Source organism: Plectropomus leopardus, chromosome 2 (genome assembly GCF_008729295.1).
Source record: "Plectropomus leopardus isolate mb chromosome 2, YSFRI_Pleo_2.0, whole genome shotgun sequence".
Classification (NCBI taxonomy): Eukaryota; Metazoa; Chordata; class Actinopteri; order Perciformes; family Serranidae; genus Plectropomus; species Plectropomus leopardus.
In genome coordinates, this window is record NC_056464.1 from 20,038,817 (window position 1) to 20,055,902 (window position 17,086).

Consider the following 17,086-nt stretch of genomic DNA (forward strand, 5'->3'; position numbering starts at 1 on the left):
AAGAAAAAAGGTTCAGGTTCAGTCACTGCTGTGCAGTTCCCAGGATCCAGGAGGAGGCTGGCCGGTCCTGGTGTCCTTACAGAGATAGCAGTTCAATGCTATCTCAGTTCTGTTCTCCTTGTGGTTTGAGAAGTTAGCTGTGACTTTCTAACTTCTGCAAAGACGCTTTGGGCTTGAAGAGTAGAGCTGAAACAAGTCTGCAGCTCCTGCCAAGCTTAGGTGTGAGAGTGGGGAAAGGGGGAGCAGGTCCTCCAGACCTGCAACCTTCCTCGGAGGAGGTTTGGGAGCAAGAGCCAGAAGAATAGCAGATGCTTCTCTTCTTGGCTTGGTGACATTCTCGGGGTTCGCCGTGGGGGTAAACTTGCAATACTAACTCTTTTAGACATTTGGATTGATGACTTTTTCAACCATTTTCTGACATGCTATAGTATGCCGTTTTTCAACATACTATACAATGACTTTAAAATGCTTAACATTTTGACTTTTTGGACCATTTTGTCAACATCGGGAGAAATACGGAAGAAATGTGCCGCTGGGAGGACACCAAGAGAGGGCAGCATAAAATGGGTTTCCGGTATGGCTGTGACACACTGGTCGTACACGCTGGCTCTCCAGGTCATTGTAGTGTTGATGTGTGAAGTAACAAGTCCTGCTGACAGCTGAGAAAAGGAAGGCAGCCAAAGGAGCAACGGCCTTGCAGATTTATATAGCCTTGCATTAATTAATGTTTATGTCACGTTTAGTAACCGATAAGCAGAAGGGATTTCTTTTTCTTTCTTTTTTTCAAGGGTACCCGTTACTTGGCGTGAAGTACTCGGTTCTAATTTGGAACCAAGTTTCGGTTCCACGCCCTTATAGTCAAGCAGATTTGATAGGCAGATCTGCCTCGAGAACTCTCATTCTGTAAATGAGTTCCTAAAACGTTTTTTCTTGTTTTGGATCTGACAACATGATTAATAGGAGGCGTGGCGTAAGACCGTGTGAAAGAGGGTGGGCGTGTGTGTCTCACTCTGATTGCGTGAAAGTTGGCAGCTCTGGTAGATGCAATGCACACAGGCTCCTAGCCAAGGCTAATTTGCAATGCCTGTCCCTAGTTAGGCTTTTAGAATTAAAACAGGAAGTGTCAGATCACTGAGCCTTGAGTAATACAATAATACAATACAATCATCACTACTATCGTTTTGATTGAAACTGTCAGAATAGTAGTGACTATAATACCATTAAAAGTATACCATGACTTTAATTTGATTTTCGATCACCAAACCACCAGTGCAAACACAGCAAACCGATGCTTACATTTGTCCTCTGCTGGTTCAGAAAGTTTGGAGAGCAATTTGATGTGTTGCACTTTGGTAGGGTACTATTACTGTGTTGTCTCTGCGGCCTGATTTGAAATTGGCAACATATGTTATTTTTACTGTGACATTTCTCTTTCATTCAGTTCATGATACCATTCTTGATTAAAATTGTTGTTTTACAAAACGAGAGCTGTGCGAGACATAAACTAAATCAGCATCAGTTGAGAGGAGGATCTACAGGCCTCAGTCACAATCACAACATAATATCAGGGGCTCTTCATCACCATGGTTTCCACACATGCACACCATTAATCATCAGATAATTACAGCCTGCCTCCACTTCACTACCGCCGCAACACTGCTGCACTTGGAAACACAGGCACTCTGATATTTTTGGTAATAGTGATTTGGGCACATGTGAGTGGAAAATGCAGCTGATTTAACCATCAGTGATAAACAATAAGGATTTTTTTAACTACAAACACAAACTATGGCCAGCAGAGGGCACTGTATTCCAATGAATCCTCCTCCCTCCTCTTTGGTTGAATATTTCTGATAAGAGGGCTTCTAGGAATTTTCAACTAGCAGTGAGATATGTGTTGTCTGATAAATGTCTGGTTGTGCCTTTTTTTAAAACGAGAACAACATTACTGCCCTTAAGCTATAAATTATATAATAAATAGTTTTTTTGCAGCTGTAACTATGTTCTGAATTGCCATATACAGAACCTTTAAATAAGGCAGTGCTGGTGATGTAACCGAAAGTGGACTATATTTACCAAAAAGACATGTACATGGCAGCGTAAAGCCGACAATTGTCCTCAAGGCCACAGACCCTGAGGGGCCCCTCAAGGTTCCAGCTTCACTTTGTGTCTTTTGCTTTGTTGTAATTTTTATTAACTGCAAACTTCTCTTGGAAAACACACAACCAAAGCGCAATACGAACTGACAAGATAAAGGCATGAAGCTCACCTAAGATTACAATCACTATTCTTATATTAACAACCGATAACATTCCAACTTCAAAGTGTGAAGTGACAAACTCATTTTAGCGTTTTAGCGCCTTATCTCATTTTTTTTTAAATTTTTTGGCTGGAAGCCTTACTGCTTCACTCTCATTACAATTCAGTCTCCACAATAAATGTTGGAATTCTTAATTTCTACACACTACAGTTGTGTTAAATTTGCACATCTCATCTGTTATTTTGTGGATTTGATGTTGAAAGTGTATATTTCTTTACATTTCAATTTTATGTTGAAACAACACTGTGGTTAACATATGGTTAGCACAAAAGGTTCAAGCACAAAAAGCCACGTCTGGTTTACCGGTTTTGATTAAACAAACACAGCTTGAGGTGTCTCAGCATGTGGTAAAGATACCTGCTTTTTGTTATTCTGACACAACGATCTATTGCTGTCTGCCCCATGGCAGCCATCTCACCAAGGTGTCACACCATCCACCGTCCCCTCCTCCTCCCTCATGTAATTTAAACTATGTCACTTTATAAATGTTTATTTGCTACATACGAAATGTGATGTATCATATCTGTGGTTTGCAGAAACACAGAATGCCAGTAATTTATTCTGGCGACTGGGCTCCTTATCACTGAGTTTTATTTTTGGCTACACCAAGCAGCTGCTTTCAGAAGAAGAAAAACAAACAAACAAAAAAAAAAAACACTGTGCAGATATTTCCCTCAAAGTTGGTAAATTCTTTTAGTTTCCATCCAGGAGATCAAGAAAAGTTGCTAAAAGGAGAGTGAATATTGGACTTACATTCATCAGATGGACAGAAACAGGACTCCAAACGAAGTATACTGAAGATCTGGACCTGCTGGATGTGTAAATAAGCAACAGTTAACTGACAAGCTCATATCAACTATATAAGGAGATAACTAACTCTATGTAAGACCTGTGTCCACGTGGGACCAAAAATCATTAAATGCAAGTTATGACCTTTATCTGATTAGCTGATAACATCTTTATGTAGGAATGTGAACACCACATTCATAAACATATTCACTATACCTGAATGAATGAAGTTGTCGAAGCACTCAACACTTCCCCTGAATACTTTACACCTTTAGTATTTATGGAGGAAGCGAAGGCTAATTATGCCATTCGCAATGGGCCTTTCTCATGCAGGTCTAAATGAGTCTTTCCATGTAGTGTCTCACATGGAAAAGGTCACCAAAGACAAGACTTTAAAAGCTAATAAAGGCATTGCTCAACAAGGAGCAACACAGTCAGCAGTCCGCTATGTTCCACCTGGGTGTCAGTGGAAAGCCTGCAGAGGATAGAGTGGTAAGCCATCCTCCTGCTACGCCCTGCACATCCTCCATATTTCCAATGACATGACCACAGCAGTCTAACAAGCTAGGACACAGCTCAACTCCGTGGAAATGGAGGACCTGAAATTAAAAGACAAGAGATCAGAAGTGGAACTGATGGATGTCAGAGTGGATGTACAATCTGAAGATCAGAATTCCACCCACAGTGACACCAGGCCTCTGATTCACGACAGAGATCCCAAAGGAGTCAACAAGAGTCTTAAGGTAATGAGAGTGCACCGTCACAGGGGCTTAATCTACATAAAAGACACACAAACCTTGACAGGGAACACACATCACAGAGCTGAGGTACATCGATGCTGTTTGGAGAAACAGAGGACTTGAGAGGTCAGTAAAATAAACAAAAACACTGCACATGTTCTGCATACAACTCCTCCTGCCTCTGATGACCCACAGTGATAATGCAAGGTCGAGCTCAAACTGAAATCTATGTATAGTTTTAGTAATAATTATTAATATTAGGCCTATTATTAATAGTAGTAGTAGTATTATAATTATTATTATTTTAAAGATGAGTCATAATGATGTTGATAATGCAATTTAAAAAGCTTTTTGTTATGTAAAATTGCTTATCTAAGCCAATTACTTTCATTTTTGTTCTGGGGTATAAAGACTGCCAACTTAATGTGGTAAATATCAATGTGCTGCATAACAGTGACCTCAAGTGGACACGATCATACACAGTCATGTCTTGCGCATGTCAGTAAGATCCTGCACCCAAATTGCAAGTGAGGAAATAAAATATATTGAAATATTTCAAGATATTATAGCCTCCACGCCTTCATATCCAAGCCCCCAGTTTTTCTCAGTATTATATTTTACACGCTTGAAGAAGAACTCCCCAGAAATCACTGACTGTGTGTGTGTGTGTGTGTGTGTGTGTGTCTTGAGGTCACGTTTGAGGATGTGATTGCAGAGCCTCCCTCTGTGCGGAGCTTTGATAAAGTGTGGTTGTGGAGTCACGCCCTGTTTGAGGTGTCCAGGCTGTGGATGTACCGCTTCATCTCCCTCCTCCTGGCAGTGCCGGTTGCACTGGCAGCAGGGATCCTCTTTGCTGTGCTCAGCTGCCTTCACATCTGGTAGGACTGTTATGTCACTGAAATGAGATAAATTTACAGGAATGGATGAACTGCTAAATGTTGTTCTAGTAAAAAAAAAAAAGGTTAATTTTGTTAAATTAGAATTAAATTAAATTTGGGAGGGTTTGCGGTATTAAATGATTAGAGTATCTCAACCTTTTCTCTACTACAGGTTTTTTTTTCGGAGTGTAGAAGCCTTTCTTTCTTTTTTGTTTTTTTTAATCAACAAGATGAGCTCATGCTTTGTCCACTTCCCTATATCTCTGCAGGTTAATAATGCCCTGTGTGCAGCTGCTTCTCATCAACATGCACTGGGTTCAGACTGTGTGGGGCAGCATACTGAACATTGTCATCGGTCCCTTCTTTACTAGCATTGGAAAGTGCTGTGGTCGAATCAACATCCATCTGGCAAAAGATGAAGACAGATAGAAAAACACACTGTTGATTAACAGAGAAAAAGCAAGTGGTGACAAATTTCATACTAATACCATCAAGGTTTATTGTGCATCATCGTGGTCTGTGATTATTCTGTAAGCTATGATTACTCACCTGGCATGATATTTGGCACACTGTATGTCAGTTTGTCTCTTTTGTGATGAAGCTGATGTATGACGAACCCCGATCCAGCTCCTGAAAAAGCATGTTGAAAGCATATGTGAGGTAAATGTATAAAACTACTTAATGCACAATTACAGAAAAATTAGCAAGTAAATGCATGAATCATTGTAATAAAATTACAAAATGATCTACACAGATTCTCTTCTGTAACACAAAACAGCCCAACAAACCTAGTGATGCTGATAGAGAACTATGCAAGAGTCTCTGGATAAACAAACGGACTTGAGTTGTCTTCGAGACTGAGTTGTTGCATCGATGATATTACAGTAAAATGTATGTAATGGAATCGTAAATAAGTTGAATGAAATTACATTTATGAATTTAATAAATGATTTTTCTTTCCTTCATTGTAATGTATTATTCCATTTTATATGGATATATGGTTGACATTATCTTTTTATTAGATTAAGTTAAAATATTTGTTGCCTCATATAACTGAAGACTGAAACATTCTTTTTTTATTTTGGTACATTAATATAAGTTTAAATCAGGGCTGCCAAATGATTTTTTTTTTTTTTTACATTGCAATCTATTGCAGAATTTCAATAGTTAATCACGATAAATCACATTTTTATTGCATGTTTACTATTCCAGTATTTTCCATTACAAAGAAAGTTGAAGTCCATATTTACAAGGTAAGTTAATTCTTACCAGATTGTCTTGATTTGGAATCAAATCACAGCAAAAAACTGCATGGGGCGAGCAGAAAGTGGGTATTTCTTTAAAGGGGAGAGTCATGTGTACTAACAGAACCCACGTTTCATTGAGATATCATGAGGTGAGAGGCAAACGGACCCCTGTGAAATGGCCATGTCGCCCAGCTAGCATGACATGGTACCCCTGGATTCCAAAAGTCTTCTAGTTTCAAGCTCAGCCCGGTACCGCCTCTTAAAGACAGAAATTTGGGCCAGCGATAAAAAAAAAAAAACCCAACTTGTTATATACTGACCTTAATTACACTGCAATTAACACGTTAAAGCTAACAGTCCTAGTGTTAATAGTATGAATGTGAAGTACGTTGTGCAACTCATTGCAGGTCTACCAGCAGTCACCCACTGGAGTCTAGTAACCCACTTAGGTTAGACAACATCTTTATTTACATTAGTGAGGACACATCAAATATTTCTATAAAGTCCTTGTGCGGGGAAAATAAAGTAAACTGGGTATGACTGCAAAGAAAACTTTTCTGTACTTCAATGCACAAGAAAACTTTTTTTTCTCTTAGTATTCAAATTATTTTAAGACTGAGTGAAGAAAGACGTGAATTGGCTGTCAAAAATATTTGCTCACTTTGATCACGCAAAGGCAAAAAAAGGAATAGTTTAAATTTTTGTTTAACACTTTCTCGCAGGGAGTTAGATGAGAAAATCAATACCACTCTCATACCTGCAGGGTAAATATGAAGCTACAGCCAGCAGCCTGTTAGCTTATCACAAAGACTGGGAATGTGGGAAATCCTGGAGGGAGTTACTCCAGGACTCCAGGAAGTTACGCTGCCTGGCCAAAGCACATAACATTTAACATCGCTTTTATTTAAATAGATTAAACAAACAAGATATGGCATGTTCACAAGCAAGCTTTAGACGTGCTGGTAGGGAGATTTTGTTATCTTTTGAGAGAGCCAGCCTAACTTTTCCCTGCCTCCAGTCTATGGTAAGCTAAGCTAACCAGCTGCTGGCAGCAGTCATATTGAGTTAACAGACATGAGGGTGGTGTCAACTTTCTCATCTTGCCCAGAAAGCAAATAAGTGCATTTCCCAAAATGTTGAGCAATTTGTTTAATTGTCTGTGTTTTTGGAGGTCAGCACAGGACACCACTGAGAATTTAACAAAACAGTTGGGCTACAACAAAAAAATCCTGTGATAAGCTACTGCTCTCAGGAATTATGGTATGTAAGAATATCACTTTGAAATGTATAGTAAATAATACTGAATATAATTTTGTATGTGTCAAATAACACACCCAGTACTATTCATAAAATTACCCCGAGTTAGTGATACCCACTCCTACCATTACATTCTATATGATTCTAAATAAAGGTCTGAGAGAGGTATGTCTGTCTACATTAATGAGAGAGAGGAGCCGGTGCAGTCTCAGCTGATTGCAGACACGCACAGAGGCAGAGGTATGCCCACCATGACTCTCTGCTGAGCTATTTCTGTCTCGCTGCCTCCATGCCTAACTGGCCTCCACTCTCCCCATTGCCACGCCAAGAATACTCCTCTAATTGGGCTGGCTCTCGATCACATGCACTCAGATCCCATTTCACCCCTCCCTCTTTGTCCCTGTCCCTGCCACCAGGGGAACCGGGGCAAGAAATGCCAATCCATGATCTGAAGTCACACTTCCTGTACTGTTCTTACACTGACTGAGATAAATAGCAACAGAGACCTGGGGCTGCATTGAGACCTTGGACCAGTTTTCATAGGAACCTCTTCCTCTTCCCCCTTCTTTTTGGCAGCACCAGGCTTATGAGTTTGTTTATGCGACCTGCTGTTATAGAAAGCTATGACCGATAGCAACAACTGTGCAGCTTAAGAAAGACTGAATCATAGTTTATTTTGGGGGACTATTGGGTTTTATGTATCTGCCCTTGCTAAAATCAGAAATATCTGGAATAAGAGGCTCGGGCCCCGCCTTGTGTGGTATTTATTATACACCACTACGACTGTGAAACATTTAAATGACTGAAACACTTTGCTGTTATGACTGATTATGAATGCAAGCACCTTAACTAGACTATAACAGCAAACTTGATATTTTAATTGTCCTCCTTCTGAGACCCAGTGGCTGACAACCTTTTCTACAATGTCCACTCAGCCCTTTGACATGTTTTGCAGTGTTGCATATGCAAAGAAACAATAGCATTTGCAAATATATTAGTATGCAATACAGGCAAATCTCTCCTAACAATTAAACAATATAACACAGGCTCAATTTTAGAAAGAATATGTTGAGAAATAAAACAAAGCCTTCAAAAAAACTCAGTTAAACATCCATCAGTACACCACAGTATTACTACTCTACAGAGTGTTTGAGAACTGTATGCAATGACAGAGAGGGAACAGAGTTTTTCTAGCTAGCAAAGTCAACAAGTAAGGTGACATCTACTAACTACCCAACCACCTGCCTGACCATGTCAAGCATGATTAAGGTGATGAGTTGATAAATTCGGCAAATTTTAATGTTAATCATATTCCTCCTAAATGATAAATGATACTAATAGTGGGAATCTACATTAAAGTTCCAGTGTGTATAATTTGGGAAGATTTTGTGGCATTTTGATGCAAATTCCTTCAGTGTTGATTGTTAAGGTGTTTTGTTTACCGGTGGTCAAATTATCCACAAAGGTTTTTTCTGACCTGGTAAGTAAAACCAGCAAATTCATTTCAAAAAATCAAAAAGCTGTATTATGTCAAAAAAATAAAATTAAAAACAGCGCTATTTGACAGCGACACTGTTTGGCTAGTCAGGAATGGGCTGCTAGCCCAGCACCTGTTAATGTGTGCTCACCTTTTTTCTCTGAAAACTTCAGATTGAGACGTTCACAAGGTTTCATCACAAAACGATATTATATTGATACTTTGGACAACAATATAATATTTTTCCGATATTACAAAGCCTACCAAGACAGATTTGATTTAGGGGCCTATATAGGCCAATATATGCTCATGTTACACAGTCGGTTACAGGTGAAGCTGCCACCCCTTTCTTTGCTTTTGGCCCAAAAAATGCATAAAACCAACATATACATAACTGAAAAATAATTATCTGGCTTACTGAGAAAATGCTTTCTGGAAAACATGTTTTCATTTGAATTTAAACCATGATCTTAAACTTCAGGTCTGTCTGACTTGAAGACAAACTTCTCCCAACATCCTCAAAACGTGGATTAACAACAAGATCTTTTCACTAAAGTATATAACTCAATAATAACTGTCAAGGATCATAGACTAAACAGCTGTCTTTTATAGGTCACATTTCCCCTACATGTAGCCTACAACATGCTAATGTTTTTAGCATACGCCTATGGCATTTTACATTGCAGAAATTAGCTTAGCGGTTAGCTGACTTTTCCTCTACTCGTAACTTAACCAGTTTACTATTACGTTTCTTTGTCTTACTCACCGCTGGTTTAAGTCACCGCAACTCCCGACCGAACAGCACAGATGAGTTTCGGTCTACATGCACGTTTTTTTTTCAGTAAACTTTGCTAAAACAGAGCAGCTAACGTAACGTTAGCAAGAAGTCAGTGAAGTGGCCGGCAGGTACGTCGTGTTTCCTCAGTACGGCTTCTGTTTACATACGACATCCGCCGTCTGTTGACTTGCTGTTTCTTCGAAAACAAAATATTTCCACACTGATGATTTATTCCCGAATAAACAGCTTTATCCTCATCATCTTTCTCTTGGCTGCTCGCCACCATCTGTCTGACGCTGTGTGACGGTGACACAGAATTTCAAAATAAGGGCGCGCCTGAGAGAGGATGATATGGATCGATGTTTACACTTTGCATCGATGTTATGTGATCGTTGCTCATTTAATCGATATATCGATGTAGATCGATGGATCGTTACACCCCTAATTACCTGCAGAGACCTCTTTCTCTCCCAAACAAACAAACCTGCACAGTTAAACCAGTAAAAGCATTAAATAAAGCGGGTTAATGTTCAAACATTCATTGAATGTTCAAACAACACGTGTTTTTCTGATATAGCTTGTCTCAGAGGGGCTGCTAACTACAGTGGTCGATGCCAAAAATCCAAATGGCCCTATATAGAGTAAGTGTTTGGTTTGTCCGTTCTGGTTTACTGTAGAAACATGGCACTACAATATGGTGGACTCTGTGGACGAGGTAATGCTTTCTGTGTAGATATAAAGAGCTCATTCTTATTTTCATTCTCATATGATTCTTATTTTCAGGGGATTTTACACTAAAGAAAACATAGGTATAACATTACATTCAATTTCTGCCTATATATTTCCCTAAATCATTCACACTGGACATTTAACAGTACAGAGCACTACAATCCTGGTGACTTTCGTTATATTTATTTTTCTCTCTACTATTATGCAATTTAGCTTCAAATGCATAAAAAAGTTTTTTCCAATTCAAATTCAGTTTACTATTTAAATGCAAAACACTGTGTCCCACCTAAAACCAGAGCAGGAGGGTGTGTTTGTGCGTACTGCTACACTCAGTGGTGGAAGTTCATGCCACAGTGTAAACCCTGCCCAGTTAGCCCCACAACCCCATGTGAAATGTGACACAACCCTGGGTCTCCTTTAAGGCATGCCTTTTCTGTCTGTGTGCATTACATTGTGTGTGTGTGTGTACACCGTGTGTGTGTGTGTGTATTGATGCCTATGCGTGTGTAGGGTGGGGGTCAGGCCTCCATTTTTACCAGGTCGTCTGCAGCAGCTGTCCACTGGCATGCAAGAGGGAGCGTCACAGTGGTGATACAGGGGTTCAGAAGTGAACCGAGGCGGCTCTGTGCAGTTTGATCCAGGAAGGTTTACTCTCACCGTCTCCAGCCCCGTCCAGGACCTGCAGCTCCACCATGGCGGATCAGTACCAGTACAACACCAACGAGGAGAAGATTGTGAAGGACAGCCACACCAAGGAGATCGATCTAATTAACAGAGATCCCAAGCAGATCAATGAGGACGTGGTGAAGGTTTGTGCAGCATGGAGACGCCGTCCTGTCACACAGAGGATTAAGAACCTCTGTCTTGGCATGTGAGGGAGTTCAGGGAGAAAATAAATAAAGTGGTAAATAGGAACAAAGACAAGAGAACAGGTTATCACACTGTCTGGAAAATCCTTAAATAGACCAAGAGCTATTCCTGTTGCCTGTGCAAAGTGTATTTTGGGAATGGGGTAGAAGAGTGTGAAACTGATACACTGTGCCGTGTGATTTATTTAGGTTTGACGACTGTTTATCGGGTGATTGTTGCCATGTTACCGCAACAATATATTTTCTTGACAGGACCAAATATACCTTTAGAATATGTTTTGTAAACATGGTCAATTGAGGTATAAATCACAAGTTATGAATAGAGTTCAGTGTCTGCAAGACTCAGTTTGGAATGATTTACATGCTTGCTTATGTCTGCTTTAAACTGAAAGGATTATCAAAAATAATCCCAACTGTCTTGTCTAGGAGTAAGTGAGTGATACTTCAACATTTTGATCCATGCAGTCATTTTGTGCTAACATATAATACTTCTGACCACTAACTATTTATTAACAGTATTTAATTGTACTTTTAAATACTTAAGTACATTTAACATAAGAAAAATATTTTTAATACTTAAGTACAATAAAATCAGATATTTTAGGACTTTTCCTTAAGTTATATCATAATAGGTGGCTTTAACTTCTACCATAGCCATTTTCCAGTGATTAATCTTTACTTTTACTCAAGTATGGCTTTTGGGCACTTCATCTACTACTAAACATAACTTATTTCTTGCCTTTCCATTAAAATAAAGTGATATTGATTGAACCAGTCTAATTAGTCAGGGAATGTTATCTCCTGAGTTATCAGATTTACCATCTTTGGGTGTCCATCAATTGTCTCTAAAGAACACTGATTGGTCTGTTGCTGTATTTGACTCTAGCAATCCCTCTAACAGCTGAAAGAGGCCAGACATTGCAGAGAAAATATAAAACGGTTCATGTCCAGCCATTCATTCAGAGGATGATCTCAGGCTGCCATCCCTACAGGAAACGGACTTCACTCTCCCCATACTGATCCTTTCCAGTGGTCTGGAAGAAAAGAAAAGGTTTAAGATGTGCAGTGAGTCTGCCTGTCATGATTAAGTTAATTAGCATTTTATAGCTGAGTCTCATCTCAGAAAGCGACAGCACTTTTCCAGTGGACGAGGTGACACATGCTGAAAACAGATTGGACCTTTGTACAGTTGCTCTTATGCATTTTACATGAGGCAAACTTGGGTTACTGAGAATTGTGTAGAAATAGACCTTTCAGGATGATTTAGACACAGCATTAAAAGCCACTCCATTATTTTGCCTGTATGCCACAACATTAAGGTTTTATTCTATAATGTTCAACACATAATTGGTTCCTCTGCATAAATTTGATCCGAACACTCTGCAGCTTTCAAAGCTTAATCTCCACACTTTACATTGGCATGTGCATATTACTCAGAGCACACGGAGATCTGGTGGATGGAGATGGATGAAAATTGCGCCTGGTTACAAATGTGTAGTAATGAAAGCCTCTTTCAATTTTCTATCAGGTGGACTTTGAGGATGTCATTGCAGAGCCTGACGGCACACACAGCTTGGATGGAGTGTGGAAGCTCAGCTACACCACCTTCACCGTGTCCAAGTACTGGTGCTACCGCATCTTGTCTGCTGTCTTTGGTATCCCTGTCGCTCTGCTCTGGGGCTTCCTGTTCGCATGCATCTCCTTCTGCCACATCTGGGCTGTGGTTCCCTGCATCAAGAGCTGTCTGATTGAGTCGCAGTGCATCAGCCGCATCTACTCTCTCTGCATCCAAACCTTCTGTGACCCCTTCTTTGAAGCACTGGGCAAGATTTTCAGCAGTGTGCGTGTTGCACTGCGCAAAGAAGTCTAAGAGCTAACAATTTAGTGTTTATAGTGTGATCGCATGAAGTGCGGTACCTTTTCATACACCAGAAGATCAGTCCTGGTATCTCGCTTACTCCCTGATACTCCTCCTCCTCCTTGCTTCATTACATACTGTTCCCCACCCACCTATCTTACGCTCTCAGCTCTGAGTCCTGGCATGCCCCATGTGCCTTTTGCCACCAGAAGCTCTGTGACAGCTGCAGCAGGCAGCGTGGTTCTGTGACAGCTCTGGCACTCCTGGCAGGATCAGTGCACCTCACTGAGGGGGAAGAGGACCACTTGCCACGACCAGGATCTGTCTGCCCTCATTTATTTGTATCACAAAAGCCAAAGACAATATCCACTCCGTCGCAACAAATGAAAAGAATTCCCCAAAACTGCTGCACCTGTGGACAATGCTACCTGTGTTACATTTGGCCATTCTTAAAAGTTCTGTTGATGCTGTATATTGCTGTTTCTGGTATTGTTTAAGTTTCTATTAATTGAGTAGGATTTGACAATCATAAATGCACCCTTGGGTGAAAGGTTTTGTTTCAAAGTATGAAATGGAGGGGGGTGGGGGGGTTTCAAAAATTGCATTTTGGTGGAAGTGTGACTGATTTTGTCAAAAGAAATAAAAGCCCTCTGCTACTTGTTTTTATTTTGGTAGACAAATGCACATTCTATGTTTTTGCGGGGAATGTGCCCCCTATATCCATCTTAAAATCTACACCTATGTATTCTTCCTGGTAAAAGCTTTGACAAAAACAAAGGAAGTGAACATGTTTCCTCTACATAATTATTTTGTTATTTGCGATGAATCCATAGTAACTAACAGAGTTTTTGCTTACTTGTAAATGTATGTTTGGAGTAGCTGATAATCTACTTCCTTTTTATCAAAGGGTGATAAGTGGAATATTAAACCTACTTCGGTACTGCATATTTCTGTCAAGTATGTGTAAACAAGTATGGACCTAACTGCTGATGGAGTTGAGTAAAAACCACTCTGTGAGACCCATTGTAATGTTCCACAGTGTTGTTTTCATTATGCAGAAAAGCAGAATACATTTGCTTCTGTTGTGCCCTTGCAGTGAAGAAAGGCTTAAAATATATGGGCTTAAAGACACTTTATAACTGATGAAAGTATACTTATAATGACTATATGTCACCACTGGTTGAGTATTTGAATGAAAGTATATTTTGTGTGTTATTTCCATTCATTCTGAGAGGTTTAAGAAATACATTTTTAAGATTAACTAAAAATCTTAATTGTGTTTCAGTGATATTCTCAACAACTTTTGTCTACAAGGGAGCTGTGATCCACTAGAGGCTGCTGTTGTGTATCTCTATGCCTCTCTTTTGTGTCTGAGATCCATCACTGATGATTCAGCGTCACCACACCCTATGTTCACAACCTCAGCATGCTTTTTTCTCGTCTTTTCATTTTAGTCCTTCACTGTGCCAGAAAATACACCTTTAGAATTTTTATGAGCAGAAACAGGACACTGTGTTAAAGCATTAGTTTGATAAATGAACTGTGCTAACCAGTGTAATTAACAAGCAAGTGTGATTTATCTACTAAAACCTATATAGATACAGTGAATATGTTGAACACATGAATATATTGGGTCTAATTAAAATACAACAAATATTTCACAAATACAGATCTCATGATTATTTTTATGAATTTATCTAATTTTTGTCTCCTGTAAATGATTTAAGTTGTGCAATAACAAACACACTGTAACCAGAAATTGCTCTCCACGCTCATAATTTCTGATCATGGAATTTATAGAAAAGGTCTGTGATGTACACTGCAAAGTCTGCCAATTCGGCGCTGTTGTCTATTTTTACAGGATTCTCCTGATAGAGCCTAACTTTTGCCACTGGTGCAGTGTAGTAGTTTAAGGCAGGTGTGGAACCAATAAAATATAGCAATAAATCACTCAGAAAGGTACAGAGCTCCCTTAAGCGCACATCATCTTGAGACAGATCAAGCCTACATGTGCGGACCTGTCTTCATGTTCTATTGATATCTAATGGAACATTACATTATTAAGGCTATAGGGCAGTAAACTAAATCTAGCCAGAAATATGACTAAAAATGATTATTTTGGCACATTAATTAATCCTGTATCCACACAATAATAAAATCAAAGCAACACCTGTGCAGTGTAATGCAGTCGAACATTCCTGCAATAACTAACCAGTGCTGATCAGCTTGATAATGTTATAAGTGTCATTTTTAACATCTCAATTTCACAAGAGACTGTTTCTTCCTGTATCAAGACGGCCATCATCGTCCCTGTACCTAAAAAGTCTGCTGTGTCTAGTCTTAATGACTACCGCCCTGCGGCTCTTACCCCCATCCTGATGAATTGCTATGAGAAAGTAGTTCTCCAGCACATCAAACACAACATCCCTGCCAGCCTGGACCCTCACCAGTATACTTTCAGAACCAACAGATCCACACAGGATACCATATCTACTGCTCTTCACTCAGTCTTCACTCATCTGGAGAATAAGAATAGCTACATAAGGATGCTATTTGTTGAATTCAGCTCAACATTCAACACAATCTCTCCCATGAAGCTGATTGGAAAACATAATACTCTGGGCTTAAGTACAACGCTCTGCAACTGGATACTGGACACCAGACTTCCTCACATGCAGACCCCAGAGGGTTCAATTAACAGTTGCTCCTCCTCTACGTTAGTGCTCAACACCGGAGCCCCCCAGGGCTGTGTGCTCAGCCCCCTCCTGTTCACACTGTACACCCATGACTGCACTCCCAGACATCAGGAGAACTCTACTGTGAACTATGCGGACGACACCACCATCATTTGTCGTATTATAAAACAACAATGAGAGTTCATACCGGGAGGAAATCAACACAGAGTACAACCTACTGCCCAACATTAGTAAAACCAAGGAGCTGATTGCTGATTTTAGAAAGATGGAGGCAAAGACATACACCTCTGTCTACATCAGTGGAGCTGAGGTGGAGCGGCTGAACAGTTATAGGTTCCTTGCAATTACTATCACAGAGAACCTATCTTGGTCATCACACATCACCACCCAGGTTAAAAATGCACAGAAAAGGCTCTACTTCCTCCTTCCTTAGATCCTGGTTAACTTCTACAGATGAGCAACAGAAAGCCTACTGACTGGAAACATCACGAACTGGCATGGATTGTGCACGGCCCAGGACAGGAAGGCTCTACAGCGTGTGATTAAAACTGCCCAGAACATCACTGGTTCCCACCTAGAGAGTATCAGTGACCTTGGTGAAGTGAGGTGTGTGTACAGAGCCCAAAGGATCCTGAAAGACAGCTGCCACCCCGGCCACAGTCTGTTCATCCTGCTGCCATCTGGAAAAAGATACAAGTATCCGGATTTAGGATAAACTTCAATTTAATTTCTTCTTAAACCATGTTAAGGAACAATTACATTAAATCTTCCTTTTACATTGTAACTTGTATAAAGCTTTTTTTTTTCGGGGCTTTAGTTTGCTGCATTATATTATATCCAAAGTTAAGGACATATGAAATGGGAGAGTTTTGGGGTCTTTGGGGGCAGTTTTTATGCACAAATTTGTTTCTTCTCTGCATCAATTTGTGGTGTTATTGTCTTAAATTTTGTCAAAATAAAAGTCCTACTTTCATGTTTTTGTTGGGTGGGGCAAGTGCACATGTGCTAAATATTAAGGGGTACATGTACCGTGCATTCCCCCAGAAATCTACATCTATATCCCGAGTGCAGTGTAAAGTGGGAAAGAAGCAAAATATCAGAAAAAGCTGAATGACAAAGCTGAAAGATGAATCTGAATCTGAGTCTTTCATTATAAACATCATAAATGCAGTAGGTTATTTATTGCAAATATAAATTGTTTTTATTGTGAAGTTTTTGCTTTATTTTCAGGTCACTCCTTGTTATTGAAACGGATAACTGATGTGCTGTAATTACAGTAACAAAGGTTCCTATCCTAGATGGCTAAATCACCTGAAACGTTCAGATTGAATACAAACACAACAGCCTAAGACTGAATGAGCTTTGCAACAAAGAACTCTGGAGGGAATTTATCGCCACAGTTAACCTTTTTTGTCACATACTGCGGTTCACACCAGCAGTCTCCAGAT

General features: G+C 39.8%; 3 protein-coding genes and 2 long non-coding RNA genes across 6 annotated transcripts in view; 2 read left to right on the forward strand and 3 right to left on the reverse strand.

The window, feature by feature from the left end:
- Positions 1-8: 8 nt before the first annotated feature.
- LOC121956199 lies at positions 9-3,748 on the reverse strand. The gene is made up of 3 exons (XR_006106683.1): positions 3,566-3,748; positions 3,074-3,128; positions 9-659 (listed from the first exon to the last, which is right to left on the reverse strand). It is a non-coding gene; the product is annotated as an uncharacterized LOC121956199 (long non-coding RNA).
- Positions 3,652-5,156, forward strand: LOC121956181 (caveolin-2-like). Its single transcript, XM_042504315.1, is given in 3 exon segments — positions 3,652-3,852; positions 4,540-4,727; positions 4,997-5,156. Coding segments are annotated over 3 exon segments (549 nt in total).
- LOC121956207 lies at positions 5,056-10,832 on the reverse strand. Of its 2 annotated transcripts, none has more exons than XR_006106685.1 (3): positions 10,752-10,832; positions 5,277-5,357; positions 5,056-5,132 (listed from the first exon to the last, which is right to left on the reverse strand). It is a non-coding gene; the product is annotated as an uncharacterized LOC121956207 (long non-coding RNA). The 2 variants fall into 2 exon arrangements; XR_006106684.1 differs by lacking the exon at positions 10,752-10,832 and adding an exon at positions 9,475-9,612.
- Positions 10,790-14,701, forward strand: cav3 (caveolin 3). Its single transcript, XM_042504327.1, has 2 exons — positions 10,790-11,024; positions 12,613-14,701. The coding sequence occupies exons 1-2, from the start codon at positions 10,908-10,910 to the stop codon at positions 12,952-12,954; spliced, it is 459 nt and encodes a 152-aa protein (XP_042360261.1). The 5' UTR covers positions 10,790-10,907; the 3' UTR covers positions 12,955-14,701.
- A 1,478-nt stretch (positions 14,702-16,179) lies between these two features.
- Positions 16,180-17,086, reverse strand: part of rad18 (RAD18 E3 ubiquitin protein ligase) — an 82,991-nt gene continuing 82,084 nt past the window's right edge. The window contains exon 14 of the transcript XR_006106682.1: positions 16,180-16,318. The gene's annotated coding sequence lies outside the window, so the exon portion shown is untranslated. The remainder of the gene's footprint in view (positions 16,319-17,086) is intronic.